The sequence below is a fragment of the Vanellus vanellus genome (genome assembly GCF_965231255.1).
Source record: "Vanellus vanellus genome assembly, chromosome: 5".
In the NCBI taxonomy this organism is placed as follows: domain Eukaryota; kingdom Metazoa; phylum Chordata; class Aves; order Charadriiformes; family Charadriidae; genus Vanellus; species Vanellus vanellus.
Genome location: NC_138910.1, coordinates 20317819 through 20340410, shown reverse-complemented (window position 1 = coordinate 20340410; position 22592 = coordinate 20317819). Strand labels below are relative to the sequence as shown.

Here is a 22592-nt window from a genome sequence, read left to right as displayed (position 1 = left end):
ATTCCTGTGGGGTGGGAGAAGCCGAGAGAAGCGAGGCGGCGGCGAGGCAAGCGCTCCGCGGGCCCGACCGCGGGCAGAGGCGTCTCCGGGAGCGCCGGCGGGGCGACTTCAGCACCACGGCCAGCACCGAGCGGGCGGCGCGCCCCGGCCCGACCCGGCCCGGCGGCCCCGATCCCGATCCCGGGCGGAGCCCGGCCCCGGGACGCGGCTCCCGCGGCGGGGCGGCCTCGGCGCCCGCCTGGTCCCCGCCCCGGGCCGGGCGAGAGCTGCCTGCCGGAGCTCACCCCCCTCCGTGCCCCCGCGGGGACCCGGCGCGCACTCTCCGCCGCCCTCTCGACCCCCGAGCGCAGGCTCGCACCTGCTCGGCACACGGGGAGCAGCGCCGGCCGCCGGGGAGACACACACACACACACACACACACACACACGCGCGCGCGCGCACACCCCATTCCTCGGCAGGAGGGGTGCGTGGGGCGAGGGGAAGCCCCCGTCTGGGTCACGCTGCGGGAGGAAGGGGCGATCCCTTCCATCGGGGCGGGGAAGGATGCCGAGGGCTCGGGTGGTCCCTTCCCTCCCCGCCCCCCCATCGCTCAAAATCGCCCCCCATTCGCGCCTCCCCCCGTCTTCCACCCCCCCACCCCCCAGACGGGGCGTGTACAAAGCTCCCTCCCTCCCTCCCTTCTTCCCTCCCTCCCCCGGCCCTGGCAGCGCCTGGGGCTCCTCGGCGGGCCACGCTCAGGGGCCGCGAAAGGGCCGGCGGTGCCGGGAGGGCGGAGAAGCTGGGGCGGCCGGAGGTGACGGACCCCCCCGCCTCCCCTCCGCGGCCGCCGCCGCCGCCGCCAGCGCCTTCGGTCCCCGCTGCCCCCCTGCAGCCGCAGCGGTGGGGGATGTGGCACGTCGCGGTGCTGCCGGGGTGTAGCTCATTCCTGATGCCGCTGTTTGTCGCTGAGTTTTGAAGAGATTTATTGGCTGGCTCTTGCTAAGCCACGCTTGAGTAATCCGAGCTGCTGCGCGCCGTGGTGAAGCCCGGAGGGGGGGAACGTCACTCCCTCTGGCAGCGGAGCAACATTAGTCTTCCAGCCCTCTAACCATCACTACAGCGTCGGAAACTGCCGGGTCACAGCCATTTGCTTTGGAAAATTGGCGATGTTTGGTGCTAGAGATCGATTACCCTTGTAATCTTCCCCCCCCACCCCCCCCCCTCCTCCTGCTTACCCCACCCCTACCCGCCCCAGACAATAGCGTCCGAGCTCCTGCAGGAAAAAAATAGAAAAGAAAGCAAGGAAGGAAAGAAAGAAAGAAAGAAAAAGAAAGAAACTGGGGGATGGATCTGACTCCAATAGGAAAAGCGTGTATCTAGAAGTGGTGCTAATGGGAAGAGATTTCCGAGCTCCAGAGGACGATGATTTGTCACAAAGGGTAGCTGGCTCGGTGCTTTGGGCTGGAGCCGTGTAGGAGATCCTTGGAGAAGTCATTGTGCACAGAAAACCGAAGACCTGTACAAACATGCCTGTTCGCAGAGGTCATGTGGCACCACAAAATACATTTTTGGGTACAATCATACGAAAATTTGAAGGGCAAAGTAAGTTCTCTCTTTCTATCTATTTTGCTACAGTAGTTTGATTCTGCTTGTGACTAAATGGACAGCAGCTCCAGACTATTTTAAGTTTGTAGCTTGGAAAGAAAACCCCAGAGGTAAGGAGGGGATCCCTGGCAAGAGTAACATTGTTTTTGATCTAGAATACAGATTACCGACTTGAATTATTTGGCTTTTTCTCCCCCATTCCAAGGAATAGTTTTTATCTTTGACTGTATCCCTATTGTACAGCTATAGAAGTTATGTCTCTTACCTTCTTCTGAACTGGTGAGATAGCTCTAAAAGCAGAGTGTACAGTCTTGCTGCCTGAGCAATGTCTAAAAAAAATCAGCTAGATTTATTATTATTGTTGTTGTTGTTATTGTTGATATTAATTATCATTGTCTTTACAAAATAAAGCAGAACGGTCAGACTTTGATTTAGAGGAAACAGATAATATGCAGAGGAGTTATTAAAGGGAAGATACTCTCTTACCTTGTTGTCATGACTGCATTTTAATATAGCTGTCAAATATTTCTGCTTTGTTTATGCAAGCCTAAAATATCTATCAAAGCAGTGCAAATGCATCCTCAGGGAGAGTCTGTGAGATCTTTTCCAATGCAGCAGTTTACTACCTGTCGAGGAGGCTGAAGCTGAAGTGTTTTTCCTGGCTGGAACTGTGGTTTACTGTTAACAGTAAGAAGGAACACTTGATGCTTAAAATGAATTTCATTTAGAAACAGTAGTTTTGATATATGTACATTTATTTAAATATTTAGCATATTTTTAGTGTCAGTCTGATGCAAAACCTTACAGCTAACTCCAGTTTATATACTTCATTATACTTAAACCCACATTACCAATTTAATATTTATATTGTTTGAGGAAAAAATGAAGATTGTGTTTGTAGTCCTAGTTTATCTAAATGTTAAGTCAGTGTTGCTACTCGAGTAAAGTTTTTATGCAGTAAAGTGTATATATTTTGAAGAGAATAAAGCACTACCTACTAACTAGGCAAGCGATAGTGAAAATCCAGCATGACTGAAAGACCGTAGAAAAAGTAAGAATGAAATCTATATTTTTCTCTCCAAATATATCTCTGTGTTCAAAGAGAGAATATCATTAAAATTTTCAAGACTTGTACTGCTGACTTGGTGCCACATACGAAGTCTTTATAAAGCAACGGACCTACTAGTGTGATTAAGTAAGCAGAAATTCATGTTATTAATAGTAAATTTATCAAAGCTGCACATTTATAATTACAATGGGAATCGTATGTTGTAGTGGTAAACAGAAACAAATGAAATAACAGTTGAAAACTTTTGAACCTTTCTGTCAGGCGAGGGTTTGGGAAAGGATGATGGACTGAGGCACAGAACTTCAGCGGACTGTGCAAAATGTTTCCAACATCACAACCTTTTGTTTTCATGTACCTTCGTACTCCTTTTTTTTTTTTTTTTACTAAGAAATATTTTCTTTTAGAAATGTAGCTTCTAAAACAACCACAGAGGAAAAAAATTCTTTTCTAGATAGTTTTGTTAAAATACTGACTAGAAACTTGCTGTTATTCAGCTAAATGAAAACCTCTAGAGTAGACTGAGCTGGTTGGACCTTATCCCAGGAAGCCCTTCACTTGAGTAGAACCCCATTCCCGAGGCGCCACTTGCCCCCAAAAGAAGCAACTAACTTTTCAAGGACTTTCCTGGAGTTATGGTTGACAGGACAGTACTCATCACCTGGGTTTCAGTGAAGATAAAAAAGATAGCTGGAAGTCAAAAGGAGTCTTGCAAAAGACTTGCATAATCTGGTTTTATTTCCTTAAAAGACAACTATCTTAATTTTTAATGTATTCTAAATTTATTGAGGTTTCTTTAAAAGCTATGGATCAAATTAGCTACATTAAATGACTGAAAATCTCTGCATTTCAGGCATCCCAGTGAAAAGAAGGATTGTTTAGCATCCATCCATGCAATTGACACTTTATGAAATGTTGAGAGAGTACTAAAAAATGCATCACTTTCTTTTATTGCAGATAAAAAATTCATCATTGCTAATGCTAGAGTGCAGAACTGTGCTATCATCTACTGCAATGATGGGTTCTGTGAGATGACCGGGTTCTCCAGGCCAGATGTCATGCAGAAACCTTGCACCTGTGATTTTCTTCATGGGCCAGAGACCAAAAGACATCATATTGCCCAAATTGCTCAAGCACTGCTGGGGTCAGAGGAGAGGAAAGTAGAAGTCACCTATTATCACAAAGATGGTAAAGTCTGTTTTTATTTTCAAGACTTGTGTGTTTGGTTATCAGTTGATTGGTAGAAGAAGTGTGTATGATCTGCTGGCCAGACCCTTTGCTGGAGTCGTGTTGTAATTTCTCTGAAGTCCAGTGAAATACACTTATGTATACCAGTGAGGGAATCTGCCGTGAAAGTAGTGGGTGTATAGAGTGTATCGCCATACGCGGGCTGTAACAGCTGAATGAAGCTAGCACTGCGTTTGCAACTGTTGAACAAAAGTTCTGTCGGTTGGTCAAAAGCAGGTCTAAATGTCCTCAAGTAAAGAGCCCTACAACAATGAACAGGTAACAAGCAGAGAAGGGACATCCTGTGAGTGTTAATTTTTAGGAACTGTTTCATCTCACAGGACACAGGAATGGTGTAGCAGTTTCAGGGGGCTTAACTTTGCCTGCCTCGTGCAATTGGAACCGTACCTTCATTTAAATGCAGTATTTTACTGGGAAAAGTACAACAAGGTTGAAAGTAGCAAAAAATGGCCTATCGTGAAGAAAGCATTAGCTTATCAAGAAGGGGCTAAGTCTTTTTCAGAGATGAGCTATTGTGAAGTTGGAGTACCTACAACAGAAGTTGTCCTAGAATTATGTTGTCAGAGTAAAAATTTTGGGATGGCTAAACTACGAAGAGTTTCCCTGTTGTTCAGCGAAGGCTCAATATATGTCTGTACAGACTATTGCTGATATAAGGAAGAATGGCTAAATCTGCTACGCTGATGCTTTTTTCCTGCTAAGAGCATAAAATGAATAAATTACTGTATTTTCAGATTAAAAAATGCATACGCATGAAAACTAATTATGATACATAACAGTTACATGTAGGGTTTGTTTTCTTTTTTTTTTTTTTCCTAATTACCCAGGTTTATTTATGGAAACATCCGTCTTTCAAACAAATTCAAGTAATGGATAAGTGTAGTGGTGTACCTTATTCTGCCTCTTGCTGTGTACACTCTTGGGAGAAGGAAAAGGAAATTCATATTCAAATGCTGAGCTTAAATTAGTTCTGGAGAAGTGCCAGTGTGTTGTTTGCATCAATTTTAGAATCACATGCAATGGATGCTCTCACATTTTAAAGTCACAGAGTTAAACCCTGTTCTCAATAATTCTGTTGTTATCTCGGAGAGACTTAAGTAATATTATTTTTAGCTTAGGCTGGTATAATTCAGATAGGACTCGGGCCAACTATTCTACCCACACTACCAATATTTAAGGATATTCTTCTTAGCACATTCTCAGTAGAGTCCTTTATTCTTAGATGTGGTTCGGTGGTCTGGAGCAGATTTTGGTTAAGATTTGTTGTTGTAGCTGTGCCTTGGACATAGATTTCTCAGGAGACCTGACCCCATGTGTCTTTTACCATCTAGCCTGTGTTTGTTTTAACTTGGCGTGTGTTAAAAATAATATTGCAAAAGGAGAATGTCATTGCTAACTTTCACAGCCACCAGCCTGGAGCACTGTTTTGAGATCTGGTTGTTTAAAAGTGCTTCTGTCTCCCAAGATATTAGGAGGGAGGGAAAGGCACTTAACTGTCTTATCTGTCAATTGCGGTAAATATATATTTTTCTGAAATGATGAATTCTGGCATCATGCAACACACCATAGTCTGTCTGAGGCAAACCAAAGTAAAATTGTCTGTAAAAATTGCCATATCTTTTGTGAATAGTTTTGAATTTTGAAGCACATGGTGAATGAGAGTTATGGATTATTCAGTGTAAACAATCTTATGCATAAGGGTTCTTAGTAACTTCACTTCTGTGAATAGTTTCTTTACATTAATAGAACATAAATTTGAAGGTTAAGGAATTTCAAAAGCTACAGACAACAGTTCTAGACAGATTTGAGTTGAATCCCTCAAAATTTTACTAGTCAAAATGTGAACAGGACTTACCATGTGCACTACATGCACTGCTAAATTTAAAGAAGTACAGGTGAATTATTTTGAATTGTAAATATCATTTAAAATATCAAGTCACTGATTACAGGCAAAAATTGACAAAATACAAGATAGGTCTGACACTCTGACACCAATGCGTAAATTTCTGACAGCTTGATCGCTTGTATGTACAGGCTTTTGTTTCGTTCCACATAACGTTCAATTTCTTTACAAAATGAGATAAAAAGATCTGAAGTTTGTGTGGTATCATAAAATTGAAACTACCTATATGATGGATATAATAAAAGGCAGTAAATATATTCTATAGTTATTCTAAATTACTGAAAATATATACTTCACTTTTCATCTTCACTTCTTCACTTACTTCACTTCTTCAATTTTGCAAATTTGGTTTTTGTAATATATATATGAAAGCTATATATAATACACTCTGTATATTATAACAATATACAGAATGGTGATACCTAACAAGGACTTCCTCCAGGTTATGCAGCAAAATGAATTTAAATAATTTTCTAAAAATCTGAGAGTTTAATCCCTGATTAGTGGTTTATTTTGTACTGTGTGCTGTGAGTGAATATGAGAACATTTTAAGAGGGCAATACCGGCGCAGTTAGAAATGTAATTTTCTCCATGAGAGTAACCCAAGTTACTCCAAGGACCTACCCACTGCTTGCAAGTTTGATTTGACATTATATTTCATAGCCACCCATTATATAGTATTTAACATAATACTAAGCATACAGAGAAGGAAGACAGCTCATGAAGGTGTGAATCACTTGAGGTTCCACCGACAGGAGTTTCTGAAGACCGTATTACACAGTCCTGAAGAGATGCCCACTGAATTGCAAATAAAACCTTATTCCACATCACATTATCATTTACTCTACATAAGCCACTGATTATCTTAAAAATAATTTTAATATTTCAAAGTAAAGCAAATGTCAGCGGGATCATCTATCCCCTCACTTATAAAGCTAATCTGTCATCAGAAGTCCAGCAATGCAGATATCAGAAAGGGAATCGCTCTATAACTAATGCTTTTTCCTTTTAATCCTAAATACCACCTCGCATAGTTTTAAAATGTCATAGCTTTAAAGTTCAACTTAAAAGGAAATTCTTGCACTAGAAAAAATGGTATTGCATACGTACTGGGAATTAGGATTCTGATGTTCTCTACTGGTCTATAGTCTGCTTTTCTAGATGAAAGAAAGTGCAAGTTTTTGAGTTTTGAACATCTTGACGATCCAAGACTGAATGCTGCTGTTTGTTCACTGCTTTAACCTTTAGGCCAGATCGCACGCTTGAAGAAAAAGGGACAGAAGGATGGGAGAAAAATTGTAGCAGGCTGATTTTCAGATAACGGCTGTTGCTTGAATATACACTGCCTTAAACATGGCAGACAGAAGATACAGTGGACAAAGGAGAACGCAAATTCAATGTATCATGGTTTTATAAAAGCGTTAGCTGGACTGGGCACGTTTCCCTCTCCACTGTGCAGTATGGGGAGGGTGCAGAGGAGAGGGGGAGAATACTTGCGATAGCTTTGTGTAATTGTCTAAGACGGCATATAGGTGGGATGTCAGCATTACTTACGCACCCAGCAGGTCCTGTCCCTACCGCACCGGTGCCCTGTCTTCACAGAAGTTTTTAACATTTGCAGTAAAAGCCTCACTAGCTCCTCTTGCAGTATTTGTATCAGAATAAGATTGTCAATATAGCCTACATTTGGTTTTAATTTCTCCTCACTCCTTTTTCCTTTTAGAAGGGTATTTACTAAATCCAGGCAAAGTTCTAGTCCCCTGTCCTGTTAGAGTAGTGCCACAGTAGGTGATTACATAGTTATCAAAAGAATTAATTACTACTGAGAAAAACGGTTAATGGCATCAATGGATGCCAAAACTAAGGGTCCAAACTTATAGGTTCTCATGACGCAAGAAGCTCTACAAACACCACTGGATGTACTCATGGGATTAAAGACTAGTAAATTTATTTTTTTAATGTAACTATCCCTTTTTAAGAAGAACAATAGATAAATACAGGCAAATCACAAGAACTATTATTTTGAAACAGATTTTTTTTCAGTCTTGCCCATTAGGCATTAACATCTGCTTAATTCAAAAATTATACCCTGATATCAAAGTAGCAGTGTCGTATATTCCCCACTATCTCACAACTTCATTTTCACAAATCATATATATACATGATCTGTATTATAGTTGAAGGTAAAATATTGTTTATACAGAATTCTTATTTTGATAAAGTTATTTGTGGTGAAAATGTTTGACAGCTCTTCCTTTGAGGACTCCATTTTGCAGTTTAAGTCATTATTGCATAAATCTCTCTTGACAGCTGTAAAATATTGCTTGAGGTGGTAAAGCTGTAAAGCTTTTGACATAAAAAGTATAATTATTTTGGGATTGAGAATGGATTTGTGATAATCGGAAAGGATTGTATCACACTGAAGACTTTTTCACATCTTACTCTGCGCTTTGTGGACAACAGTGGGCTGTATCTAAGCTTACAGAGTACAGCTGTTAAAGGGAGGTAGGGAGATCATTTAAGCTTACCCTATACACATCAGATATTCTGGGGATAAAAAGCACTACAGAAGAGTATAGGTTTGAGCAAAGATAAGATTAAGCAATTATTTTCAGAGTGTTTACAAACCTCACAAATTACTTGCCACTTACGCAGTTTGAAAAATGTAATTTGCTACATTTGACGGCAAATTAAACATACTTGTATTTTCAAAACACATTAAGATTCCAAACTAATTTTTTTAAGGCCTTTTAAGCTCTTTTTTTGAGGATAAGAAAATAAAAAACAAGTGTAAACATACCGACAAAATAAAGTGGAGATGGTATTAAGTATTCTAAAACAGAAAGATCAGGACTTTATTTAGAAGGTCATCATCTAGACTTCAGCCAGCACAGGGGTTTTACCAGCTGTTTGTGTTCTATAAATGCTGTGAACGCACCAATCAATTAAAAACACAACCGAAAAGACAGACCCTTGCATGTATGTCAAGTCCCTTTCAACGAGCTCTAACGTGAGGGTCAGCAAATGCGGTTTTGTCTGTAGATTCAATACCTTACCCAGAGCTGATGAGAAAGGTCAGTGAATCAAGTCGCTGTCGAATACCCTGTTCTTGGAGGACTTCTTTGTTTAAGAAATATTATCGGACTGCATTTTGAGAAAGAAAAACCAAAAAGCTGTCCAAAAAACCTGTCTTAATGCAAGTTTTTTCCAAATACCCTTAAAAAGAAAATCTGGATCAAATCCAGAATGTTACTGAAGGTTTTGAACTATTGGAAATGGGTGACCTTTTGTTATGTCTGTAGCGTAATTTTTCTACGTTAGGTTCTAATACTTGTTCTAAGAGCCAAGACTGCCTTTTGTCCCATCCAGTACTGCTGTTTTTCCCACAGGGAGCACCATCAGCAGCGAGCTGATACCTCAGTGATCCGAATCTCTCATTTACCCATCCCTATTCAGTTATGGCTCCTGTGCCTGCCCAGAACTGTGGGTCACTTCTTATTCACATTTCACATTATTATGATAAAGCAGCTCTCAGATACACTAGGTAGGGTTATTTATGGGCCAGTTTCAACCATATTTTTCCATTCCCTGGCTTTCCAATATATTCTTTTTTTCTTCTCAGATTAAGATGAATTTATTTTCAATAAGAAGGGGGCTTTTACAAAAGGTCATTTTTTGCCATTCATGTATTCCTGCTAATGAGAGACAGTAACTGAATAAAAAGGAACAAAAATTAAATTGCCTTTAAAATTATTCACTTTGTCAGTGTTTAGGGTCAGAAAAGTATGACTAGATGTATCTAATTTTGACAAATAATGAAGAATACAACTGCTATTATTATAGCTACTGCATCTTTAACAGAAAAAAAGAATCTTACTCAGTTTGGAAAAATCCCTTCTGACAGTTTTAAGTTCCTCCGTGGCAGAAATAAAAAACCTGCAGGCTAGTGGATCAGGAGGAGTCTTTCATTTCAGTTCAGTGTCCAGAGGGAACTCTTCTGCCACTGGACTTCCATAGTACAGTTTTACAGCAGGATTCAGAAAGTTACAGGGACAACGTACACTAATCAAGGGACCCAAATTTCCCTTGCTTGAACTACAAAGAATCAATGATTGCTGACTTTCAAAGGGAGTCCTAAAGTGGGAAGAAAGGTGTCACATTCTGGAGTCAAATGGCACTAGAAGGTTACGATATGATATACATTAAAGTTTTTCTAAGCTGTTTAGAATGATAATATCCTAAGGAGAAGAGTTGCATCATTTAGTTAGTCATTGCTTAACAAAGTTTTTTATCTGCTTTGAATATGCTCCTTTCAGTTTTAGTGAAAGCTATTTTGGGTTTGAGTTATGAGATAAAAAGAGCAGAAGCTGCTAGTCTATTTTTTGTTGTGGTTTCACATGATTTTTTGTGTCTTCTTTCTATCTTCAGTGTGCATCCTTTTTAATGTTACATTCTGATAAGAGAGTTATTCCATACTCCTAATTTGCGTTATGAATTGCTTCTTTCTCTTCTCCATCAGATGCAGAGAGCAAATCAGACCTCATACCTTGCAATAGACATGGGGGAAGAGCAACTGCTCTTCTAATAGCCGCCTTATGCATATTTGGTATTATACACACTTCAGAACATCATACTTCGGATAGTACCAATGTTGACATTGGTGCTGTTCTCTCCGGTTTCAAGCGATGGAAAGAGAATAGTGGTGTGGATTACATTTTATCTTAGTGGTTTCGAGTCCAGTTTTAAAGTGTTCCCTACATATTTGACTTAGTGTATGACTCAGTCTATGTGCTAGACAGTCCATATTCTTCCCAGCTTCCCAGCCAAGTACGGAAAAATCTTAATCAAGCAGTATAGGATTCAGAGTAGCAAGATCAAGCTGACTATGGAAATTGCTAACTCACTCTGGAAACCGCGTATCTCAAAAGCAATCAGAACTGTAGCTGTGAACCTGGATCTAGGCAGAGCAGATGCATGACAATGACAGTGGGGTGATGTGGCTCTATAGTTACAGCTGGTTTCACACAGTCTGCATCTCTGAAAGTTCACGTCTCTGAGGTCAAAAGTATTGGTGTTATAATTTTGTCTATCTTGAACTTTTCAGTCTAGTATACTGTTTTTGTTTAAAAGGAAATAACATACATCTTTGAATTATTTCTTAGAAATAAAAATAAAATTTAATTTGGAAAGCAGAATTACAGCCATGACTGGTCACAAAATGCTTTTTGACCTCCTGCATTTCCATAGATACCCCATTTTAAGCTCCCTCACCAACTTTCTGGTACAGTATAGCCTTTTTGTTCCTATTTTTCTTAATTCTTTAATTCTGTAATAACAGTGAAATCTCATCAGTAAAGATAACCACAAAGGATACCACAATTCAATCTGAGAAAACGTCAAAGTAAACAGTGTAAAGGGGAGGTCCTGTTGTCTTTTTCTGTTTCATTAACCAGACTCAAGTTACAGGTCTCATTATACCTAGTTTTGATAATGCCCTCGATTATAGCACTGAAGTGTTATCCACAAAAAGAATACATTACAGCTTCACTGTTAACAAAGAGCCATCATATCATCAAAACCTAAAGATGGTGTTTCAATGTCAACGTCACTAACTATTTCATTGCTGATAGTTGAGTGGAAATGACCAGAAGAAAGCTTAGGCCAGAAATTAGAGGTGCCTTCAGAACTTCCCTGCCTGCTGAAACGTCTTGCTTTCCTGTCCTTGTTCCTCCATAGTACCGTCGTCAATAAAAATCCTTTCTTTTACATTTTGCCATGACCCCATTTAAATCCTCGATTTGCCACAAGAGACCACAGTGGAAACCAGAAAGTCTTGCCTAAATGGTCAGTTCAGTTCAGAGAAAAACAACAAGACTTTACTTCAAATACGGTTTATCATAATACTGAAATACACTGATCCGTGATAGTAGGAAGTTATGAAATACTGGCAAATGCATAGAACTATATAGTAACTTATTGTTTCTGCTCCCAGAAACACTCTTAAAGGCCTGAGAGCAAGATAACAATACCTACAGGTACAGGACTTGGCTTGTGCACCCATAGCTTTCACAGAATTAAACTGCAAAGTTTAATTTTGGCAACACTAAAAATCCTGATCTTTAGGTATTAGAGCACTGCTGGTAGGGACGTATTATGCCATTGCTGACTACTATTAGCTGAACCTGAGCTGCTAGATGCAAAGACGACAAGTTATGAAACAAACATGCAAAACACAGACAAAACCTTCCTCCGTTTTAATCTGGCAGGTAGAGAGGTGGGGATGACCTCAGAACAAGGGTAGATACATATTAGGGGTTTTGCCTTTGTCTTATACCTAGACTGCTCGAAAAGCGGTTCATCGTCGTGTGTTTCATCACTAGCACGCGTGTTCTGAAGCGCTCATTCCCAGCTGTTCTCAGACTCTGGAGTCTGTGCCCTTTTGAGATTGTTTATTTCTTAGAGCGTTCTCTGCTGATTTTCATTCAAATCAATGCAAGTGTATCTCTGAAAATAGCTTGCAAATTTCCTCCTTTCAAAACTCATTTGCACCAATCTGCTTTACTCCTTCCTCTCTGGAAAAAATGCCAGATAATCTCATTAGTATTTTGCATGTTTATGGCTATTGTATGAGAAAGCATTTCTTTTTATACTTTCAAAAAAACATGAAACTCAATACTCCATAAATCCTATTGTCATGGTATGTAAGGTAAAATACTGTTGCAGTTCTGTCTACTTGCTTGAAAAATGGCTTTCTATTCACATATGGGAAAGAAAGAAAGAAAGAGAGAGAGAGAAAGAAAGAAAGAAAGAGAAAATCTGAAGTCCATGTAATTTTAAATAATGATAATAAAAGAAAGGAAAATGTGTTCCTTCTTTTTCCATCATAAGTGCCCAGAACTATTTTTGCGTGATAAAATATACCAGGAATCAATTTAACACCAAAGTCCTTCCAACAGAAAAGACAACACTTCTCAAAAGGATTATTTCTAGAGTCATGGACAACATACCATATTATGTGAGAGGATAACAGCCTTGAAGTACAAAACCAGGTATCTATAAATCAATATCTGAGCCTTCTCTGTGGATTAATGGAGCGGTTCATGAACTGGTGGGAAAGACAGCCTGTGTATAATGTCAATCCTGAGCCGGTCCGTGCTGTTCCACAGTTCAGAGCATCCTTAGTGCTTCTGTAAGTTATACTGATTGTTTATGGCAACAAGAATATGAGGTAGCACAGAAGTGGCTTTAGTTTTTTATGCACAGAGTTTCAAAGAAAAGTTTTGTAGAGGGATAAAGCAGAGTTTGAGTGCTCTTTGTGGGTGACCACAAAACTATATTAAGACATTCTTTTTCTTTATCATAAAACTTGTAAATCGATTTTCTTATGTCGGGAGTAGAACTGGGGTCTGAGGAGCTGCTCCCAAATGCTTAAAAAGTTAATTAAAAACTACTAACTGCTAATGCAGCTACAAGCAGAGGTAGTGTCTGATATGTAGATCAGGCGCTAAGTGCAGGTGGCATCCCCCTTCTCTGGTTACTGTTTATTTAAAGAGAGGAAAAGAGGAAGGAATACATGGTCTGCAGACAATTCTTCTTCCTAGCTGACAGGTATGCAATTCTATTTTATAAAAACAGCTACACAAACCAAGAATATTACAGCTGGGGGAGCTTTGCAGTAGACCATTCATTTCTGGTTGTCTTTTGACCTCAAAAAAACCAGATCCTGCAGAAGCAGAATTGCCAGTAGCGTCACTATCTCTGCAGAACTCAACATATGCAAAACAAAATGATTAGCCAGATAAATACGTTCTGTGTGGCTGCTTGTATTTCAAACATGATTTCTCTCCCATTTGAATACACAAGAGCATTTGTCCCTGCTTCAGGAGAACTGACTGAACCGTTTCCTTTTCAAGTAATATTTTGGTCTTAATCCTTTTTCTTTCACCTTGCGATCCTTTTCCTGTAAGTAAAAAAGTTGTAAACGAAGAACTTTATTTCCACTTTCTGAGGAATTTAAGCAAATATATCAACCGGTTTTTGAAATGATGGAGAACCAATTCTACATGTGTAACCTTGATTGTTATCTGGAAAGTAGATTATCCAAACTTAGGGGCTACAGGCACTAAAATATCAGACATAACTATTGGATCATAGGTACGAAGATCACACTGAGGTTCAGTAACTCCAAGGGAAATGACTGACCTGAACTTTTATATGTTGAAGCAAATTTAGGACTAGATTTTCAATTATATGTATTGTGACAAACATATATAATAATGAAAGGGCATTTCTCCCTCTTAAGAGGTTTAACAACCACTTTGAGGAGCTGCCAAAACTACCTCCTACCCCATCATAGAATCCAAGCTGATATTCTATAGCTCACAACAGTTTTACTAATAAAACATGATTCTTATTAAAAAACATACAATCACAAGAAGTCTGAACCGAACAGCAAATTGAAGTGACTCTTAAGGAGCTGACTGACTAATGCAGTGAGTCTCTTACTTGAAAGACAGATTATTCTTGGAAAGTTCACAGTTCCAAACCATCATTCTCTACTGTGTTTTTGCACTGTCCTCTCTTTTCTGCATTGAGAGGTTGCATCGTAACATTTCGCAGTATAGGCAAAAGCATTGTGTATGCATAAAGAAATGCCACAAAAAAATCCAACCCCAACACGGTCAAGTCCAAGAAATGGATAACAGAGTAAGAACATGAAATGATATTCAACAGGGAATAGTTCTGTAAAACACTCTTTAATAGCAATTGCACTGAATAGGAATCATTCTTAAAATGAGTATCGCAGACCACAGGCCAGGTCCGAGAAAAGAGACACCCCAGGATGATGTAGTTGCATACATGTTTCTGTCTTGTCTGTAATAAAGGATCATTTCCAGAGAAACAACATCTTCTGTTAGAAAGGATACATACTATAATGATCCTCAAGTGCTAGAATGGGGTTAAAGACAACTGGGGTTATTCTGAACGGCAGAAGGGGCCCAACTGTTTCCTTCTCTTGACACGGGGTTAAAGAAGGCAAAGGTGGAATCAAGTCCTATTCGTCTTTTTCCTGTGTAAGCCCTGTATCAAGTTCAGCTCTCGGGGTTTCCAAGTTTAATACAGAAAATAGAACTGCCAAATAAATGACAAATAAGAAAATATAGGAGGCGTGGTTAAGAAAGTTCAGTGGCTGCTAAGCTCATACTTTTTCCAAACAGAAAAAACTTACCATTTGCAAGTCTCACATTCTTGTGATTCTGTTGTGATAGTTGTAGCACTTATTCAGGAGAACCACGCATCAGTCATACAGAGCCTATGCATCAGTAAACCACAGCAATAATTTAAAAGAAAGGAAAACTATATCTTATCTGATCATTATTTGTCTTTCACTGGTGCTGCATGTATCATATAATGAACGAGGCTTTATTTCTTCCCCAAAACAAAAAACTCTCACTCTCCAAATATTCAAATAACTGAAATTTCATCAGATTCTAGCTTGATTCAGCTTTTTAGGTGTGTATAATGGAGTCTGTCCTCCATGATCCTGAATACTTGTGAGAGTTACATAAACTTACCAATGGGAAAATGGACATTTCTGCAGGATGCAGTACATCTGTTCAGATTCAACTAGCTCGACTCTAAACTTGATATATTAACCAGAGATGTTCTCATAACGTAGTTTAGATTGTAACTTTTTCCTCTCTTGGATTTCACCCTTTGTTTGTATCTTGTTTTTTAGAAACGGGCACAATCTGTATAACAAGTAATGCTTTGTTTCACATGGGAATCTTTAAATAGCAATCCCTCAGCCGTGTTTGCTTTCAGAAAGCATTGTGTTAGCATGGCACATATTCTAACTAATATATAACATTTTACCATTCCAGTGTAGCAGAGAAGTACTTTTGTTACATTGGTCTTTTATAGCCATCACATTTTCATAGAATCAAGATGAATTTAGGTCAGGAGGAGACTCAGGAGGTCATCCAGTCCAGCCTCATGCTGAAAGCAGGAGCAACACAGAATTCAGACTAGGTTGCTTAGGGCTTAGTCCAGTTGGATGCCAGGATGGAGACCACACAGGCTCTCTGGGCAACCTGTTCCAGTGCTCAGTTACTCTCATACTGAAACTGGTTTCTCCTTATATCATGTCAGGCCCTCCCCCGTTTTAATTTAACGCATTGTCTATCATTCTTCTGCCATGCACTTCAGTAAAGAACCTGCCTCCATCTCCTGGTAAGTTCCTCGCAGCTACTGAAAGGCTGTTATTACATCCCTTAAAGCGGTCTCTTCTCTAGGCTCCTGGCCAAGGCCAGTTTCCTCAACCTGTCCTCAAAGGATGTGTCCTCAAAGTCCATATCCATCTTGGTAGCCTCTGCTGGCCTCACTCAAGTTTATCAACGTCTCTCTTGCACTAGGGGCCCAAAGTTGGATACGCTATTCCAGGCGTGACCTATGAGCACTGAGGAAAGGGGAAGTATCACTTTCCTCAATCCACTGGCTATTTTTTTTTTTTTTTTTTTTTTTGCACTGGAGCTCAGTCATGAGTTCCCTGCTGAGCCAGCTGATATTCTGATACATCTACTCGTTTTTCTGAGTATTCGGATGGACTGCTATTGCGCTTGAGGGAGGATGTTTGAGCTATACCCTCTGGAAAGTCTGAAGAACTAAAGAGTTAGTTACCATATTTTTTCTTATTTTTTTTCTTTATTCAGTAGCCCACATGTAGGTATTTTACATATCTTTTATTGTACTAATTGGCATTCTGTACTACTTTTATAGGTTCCTCTTACTTGAATGTTCAGTATTACGTGAAGTTTTATATATGAAATTTTACATAACAGGTACACTTATACATGCATAATGTATTTACATTGTACATTAAAGATGGTTGAAATTGCAACCTAGATATTGTTTGCCAGAAAATCTTTTCCAAATGTCACTACTGATGTGCTACATGGTATATAAATTCCATGTCGCTGCCCATTTTATTATGAGGAACTATGTGCTCAGTGTTTTCCTGTACTGGAGGCCAATCTGCCTGCCCTCTTAGGCATCCGCCTGGTTTTCTTTGGGAAGTGTTTTTATACAAACATGTGCTTGAGTTAAGAAGAAAACAGCCATTCTGATGCTTATTTTGCCATGGATTGCAGTCATCCAAACCACTTTATACCAAAGATAACTGTAATGGAGTTCTTATAAGTTTCAGAAGCAGCTAATCATTTGTCTTATCCTGGGAGATAAACGTAAATGCAACTGGCAAGTAAGTGCAACTGCCACTGGCAAACAACTAGGGCATCCTGGGTACACATTATTCAGCACTTCATTCCCATCTTTAAAGATGTGCGGACAACAGATCTTCTAAGAGAGAGACATTTTTCACATCGTGTGGAATTCTTCTGGTGCCTTTCAGTAGTGAGGTAACCTCATTGAAACACCATCTCACCCCAGAAGAAAAAGGTTGTTGCTAACATTTCCTTATATAGGTCACAGCAAAAGACAGAACTTTCTTCTTCATTTCTCTTCTGCCACTTTTTAGTTCATATTTTCTTCAAGAAGTGATTGTCCTATGCTCTTTCTTCCAGGTTAGTGACTAGGGGAGATAGAAATCTGCTGTTTCCTTCAAGGCTTAATACTGCCCTTTTCCTTTAGAACGGTGCCAACTACCCTGCCCCTGCCCTGTCAAACAGCACAATCAACATCGAAGTGTGCTAACTACCCCCTGACAGGAGCGCAGCACATCTGGCTGCCAGTGTTAATGGCACTCAGCACCCCGCTGGAGCTGGCCCCTAACATGCGGAGCATAATATGTCAGCAGCAGAGCATCAGCAATCCTGCAGCTTTTGTGGTACTGCAGTGATGCGAGATCCACGGTTTTAAGCACTGCCCCTTCAAATACCCATCATTTAGAGATGTGATTCCATCTAAGGATATTAAAAAAGATAACTGAGACATGATCTCACGGGTTTAAGTCACCCCAGTTGAGTGGCCTGACAGCCTATTCAGATCTGTAACCCATTCTGTGTTTTCTTTCAGTTCTTTATATATAGACAAGGACTGTTAAACAAAGACATATTTAATGAATATTAGTAATGATGAGTTCAACTGCTGTTTGAAGGTGTTGATAAGCTTCATTAAATATACCTGCACTGACTAAAACAGCACTGACCATATTTTTAATTTTATTATTAAAATATTTTTTCTGCCTACTGCTTGTGTATTTGACACTTACAAATCTGTTTCATGCCATTTTATTTTAAGCATCCTAACGCGATGTTAAAAATTTCATCGATAAAACCTGCTTTACTGACTCTCTAAAAGAAAGTGTCTTTTACTCTCTTCTCATGTGACAGATAAAAGTATCTTTGGGGTGTACAACAGCAGTTCCTGGCATTACATTACCAATGCTGGTTGCCCCTCCAATCAATTAATTTGATGATGCAGAAGAGAACATATCTAGCATATGCATTACAATATAGTATTATGTAGGGATTTCTGATTTGGTAATTTTTTTAATTTAAGTACGTGTTTTATTTCAACTCAGCTGCAAAGCCATTCCTACTTCTACAGTAGTCCATGAGAGATTCACACGTTGATAGTATAATTGCAATCATTTCTGCATGTAACAGATACAGTGTAGTATCGAGGGTAGCTACTTGTATGAGCTTCATTTCTGCATAGGGTTAATTTAGTGTGCATAGCACTGTGACGTATGTCTTATTTTTCATTTAAAGGAATGAGAACGTACAAGTCATTTCTCATCTTCAGACTGGACCAAATTGTCGTTGTCAGATTGCCCGTTAACAGCCGATTGCAAATGTTGACTTGTTTTTGTCAAGGAGAACGGCTAAAGATACTTGGCCCTACAAGGCTCGTGTAAAGTCAGAATGTGACCAAGAGCCAAAAGGATGGCTTTTCTAAGGCTTCTTTCTGATGATATGCTTTGCAGAGGAATACAGGTATCTTTACAAACAGGTATTACAAAACAACTTACCCTTATGACTAACATAACTTCAGAAATGGTGTTTACTTCCCGGTTATTTAAGGTCTTTATCTAAAACAAAAGAAATGTAAACCCAACCTCCCAAACCAAATAAGTTTCATTTCTAAGAAGGTGTTTGAATAACTGAAAAGCTTGTGTGTTTTTATTTGGCTTTGAAATGCTTGGAAATATTTGATAGTTACATACTTGATATTTAAATATTTGATAAAGGCTTTAAAAATATATGCTTTTTAGAGACCTCGTTGAACAGATTGCCCTTCTAATGATCGGTTAGTCATACTTTTTTAGATACACAATATATAATAATGTACATTTTGCAAGCAATTATGAGAGCAAAATAACTTTGAAATATTTTAAAACTGAAGTGATTTAATACTAACTAGAGCCCTAATCTGTAGGGTTACGGCATTTTTATTATTCTTTGAAATTACCATTTTCTCCCTGGAACCCAAGATGATCAAAGGGAATAGAATAGGAAATTTCAGAGATCAGGGCAGTGAGTTCAACCATGGAACTGCCCAGGTCTATTGGCTGGGAAAGAGAAGTGTATTATTTTAAAGTGGCAATGCTAAATATAAACCTTTTTTGAGTACAGGATTGACAATTCCATTAAGCCTACCTAATCAGCCTTTCTGAAGCGCAGCAAAAAGGCTAAGCAAAATGTCTGGCTAAAGGCTACTGTGCATCACCCCAAATTGCTTTTTCCAACGCCTGCAATGGTAAAGTCAGCTTTCTTATCAACATTTTAGGCAGTATAGAGGCCTTCATGCATACCTGTGTTGGAGGTTGACAGCGTCTTACATTTTATAGGAATAAAATACGAGAACCGTGATGCTGAACCCAGACCAGGGATCAAAGTTAAAGTGCTATCTCTTAGATAGTATCTGCAAAAGAAACTTTAAAAAAGGGATTAAAGAATTATAGAGATTGTTATTACTTGCCATGGACATATCATCTATATACTGTAGAGGAAAAAGATTACTAAAGAAAAATAAACAGAAAAAAAATAAAACCAAAAGGTTTTTTAGTCTGTCCTTTTCTGCTGTGCTACCAATACTTTGAGCAAACTGACAGTGTTTATATGCAATAGCAGTGTACAAAGGAAAAAATTAACAGGATTGGATCAAATTGAAATCTGTTTTAGTTGTGCAAAATGTATCAGCCTTCAACTGGTGGTTATATCAATTCTATTTTGAGAATCTTGGGGTCTCAGGGCTACAGTCTTAAAGTCATTGAGAAGTTTATGTGTTTAAGCAAGTGGAAGAAAAGCACGCAAAAACCCGCCGGAGAAGTTCCTAGTTAGCTCCATGCATAAAGCTCATTTCACCTTTAATATTACTACAGCTTTCAGTGGGGAGGGGAAGGGAAATGTGGATTCTCAAGCATACATAAAATTACTTTTTTTCTTCCGTTGAAATTCTCTTTCAACTCGACATAAGTCAAGCAGCTGGTATGGTCGTATGCTGAACATGAATCAGCTGAGCACACCTGGCAAGTGGCTGTTTACTCAATTCTGTAGTTTGCTAGTGAGCAGGAATCACACTGTCTGTCTTTACAAAGGGGCCCACAATTTTAACCCTGTATATTTTTTCAAATTATGAGATATGTGCACCTTTCCTTTAGGCCAGACATTAAAATGCATTGCCAGATTTTCAAGAAAAAATTACTGAGTTAGAATACGCATCTCTTTGTTCTGTGAGGGTGTTGATTTTGGTTGTTTATGGGGTATGAAAATAATGGCCTGCTTTCTGTGCCTAAATGAGAGCTGACCTTTTCTGAAAATCTGGCCTGAGCTGCAAATTTAGGGAAGTTAGAAGTCTGATTTGCTGCATAGTTCACTACTGTTTTTCTCTTTATTGTGTCATAGAGGATCTGTCTTCTGCAATTTTAAAACTCAGTAATAAAATACCGCTCCAGTAATATCGACTAATGATAATATAGAAATAAAGGTAGTATTCATGTTGTCTTTTGCCTTGCTGCTACTTAGACTTATTTGCACATCTTTTTCATGTTACCTCTAAAATAAATATAGGTATGGTAAAACACAGAAGGGACAAACTAAAATTTTGCTACTGTTCTACAAATTATTTCTTCAGAACTACTGGCAATATCCAGCAGTGAATACTCAATGGTTTCAGTACCGATGCTGATTTTTAGCTTCAATACAGTACATAGCTTCAGATATATTTACTATGGTGGTTGTAATTACTCATAATTACATAATTATCATTAAATCGGATGCCTAACACTATTTGTCAAACAAGGATATAGTCAATATTGCCATATGAAATTGGCTGGGCTCTGTATTAAACTGAAGTGCAAAAGCCAAACGGAAAGCTTGATGTAGCTCTTGAATAGGAGCCCTGTTCAGACTTAAAGAGTGAGGATCCTCTGGAGAAGCTGTATATTACAGACCATTCCAAAAGGAAAGAAAGCAAATACGAGCACTGTAAGAAATATATAAGCACAATAAGAAAGCATGTGCATAAACGAGTATGAGACTGCATGAAATATTTCAGGCCTTGGCAGAACTGGGGGATAGCAACAACAGAAATATTTCCTTTCAGGCTCCACCCTACTAACTTTTCATGTCATATTTCAACTGAGTCATTTCTGCAAATGCTGAATTTCTCTATACCCAGATTTAAAATAGCTGAATTCAAAAGCAGGAAGACTGGCTTCGACATTTTTACTCTACCATGAGAAATTTAGATCTGAGTTCTGTTGGAAATTTAAATACCTAACAACTTCAAAATTAAACTTTCAGGGTTGGTTTGGGCTTGTGCCAGTAAACAGCATCTTCATTACAATGATTATTCCAAACATACAGGGCTTATAACCTACTTACAAAATAGCACAAAGCAGGCAGAAAGCAAGCAAAAAGGCCACACAAGCAAATCTTGGATGGCATGTATCCACCAGGAACCAGGACGGAAGAGAGCGTGAACGGGGAACATAGACCTTACAGTAAAATGAACACATTAATTCCATGGGAATTGTTGCGAAAGCCATAATTCATGTTGGAGCTGGTTTTGTCTTTTATCTAAGCTTACAAGAAGGGTAGGATGGTACACTAATGCCCTTTTCCCTCATCTACCGTAACAAAAACAAGCACACACTAGGCAGAGCACTGAGTCAAGACTCCCCCTTGGAAGTGTTTTAAACTGTTTTTCTTTCTCTTGAACCTCGATAAAAGCACGGTTATTTATAGGAGAGAAAAATGTCAGATTAATGATTTTTTCAGTAGCAGAGTAAAGTTTTAAGATGTAAAGCAGTGTGGTGAGAAGATGCTGTACGTAGATTATTTGAATGCTGGGTTTTCTTGATGTGCTTTTGTTTCACTATATTTAATCTGTTTTCTAAAGTAATCAATTAGAAAAAAATGTGATTTAAATAACTGGAGAGAAATGACCAGAACTTTTTGATGTTACCTAATAAGATATTTCTGAAGGTCTGATTTATGACACATACACTGCAGAGATACTGTAATTTGGGCCAGGGCTCTTGTTTACTCAGTTTGTTAACTACACTGCACCAGATCGCCAGGTCTGTACGGTTTTTGTTGAATGCTCAGGCACGTCTTTCTGCATGAAAAGATCACATCACAACAACAAAGACTTCTGCAGGAAGTCAAGGAGCTGCGCAGAAGGGTGTCTGTGGACAAGCATCCTCTCCCAGCCATAAGATGTACTCACCAAACAAGGTCCAAGGATTTCTAGGGCTAAGAATGAAAGGCAGGGTAGTGAGTAATGCCTGAAGATTCAGTTCAATTCAGAGGAGAATTCTTGATC

General features: G+C 39.2%; 1 protein-coding gene across 1 annotated transcript in view; it reads left to right on the top strand.

Annotated features, from left to right (window-relative positions):
- Positions 1-938: 938 nt before the first annotated feature.
- The window catches only part of KCNH7 (potassium voltage-gated channel subfamily H member 7), a 253766-nt gene continuing 232112 nt past the window's right edge, over positions 939-22592 (top strand). Inside the window, exons 1-2 of the mRNA XM_082484494.1 lie at positions 939-1581; positions 3608-3838. Of these exons, the coding sequence (XP_082340620.1) occupies positions 1506-1581; positions 3608-3838 (307 nt within the window). The 5' untranslated portion in view covers positions 939-1505. The remainder of the gene's footprint in view (positions 1582-3607; positions 3839-22592) is intronic.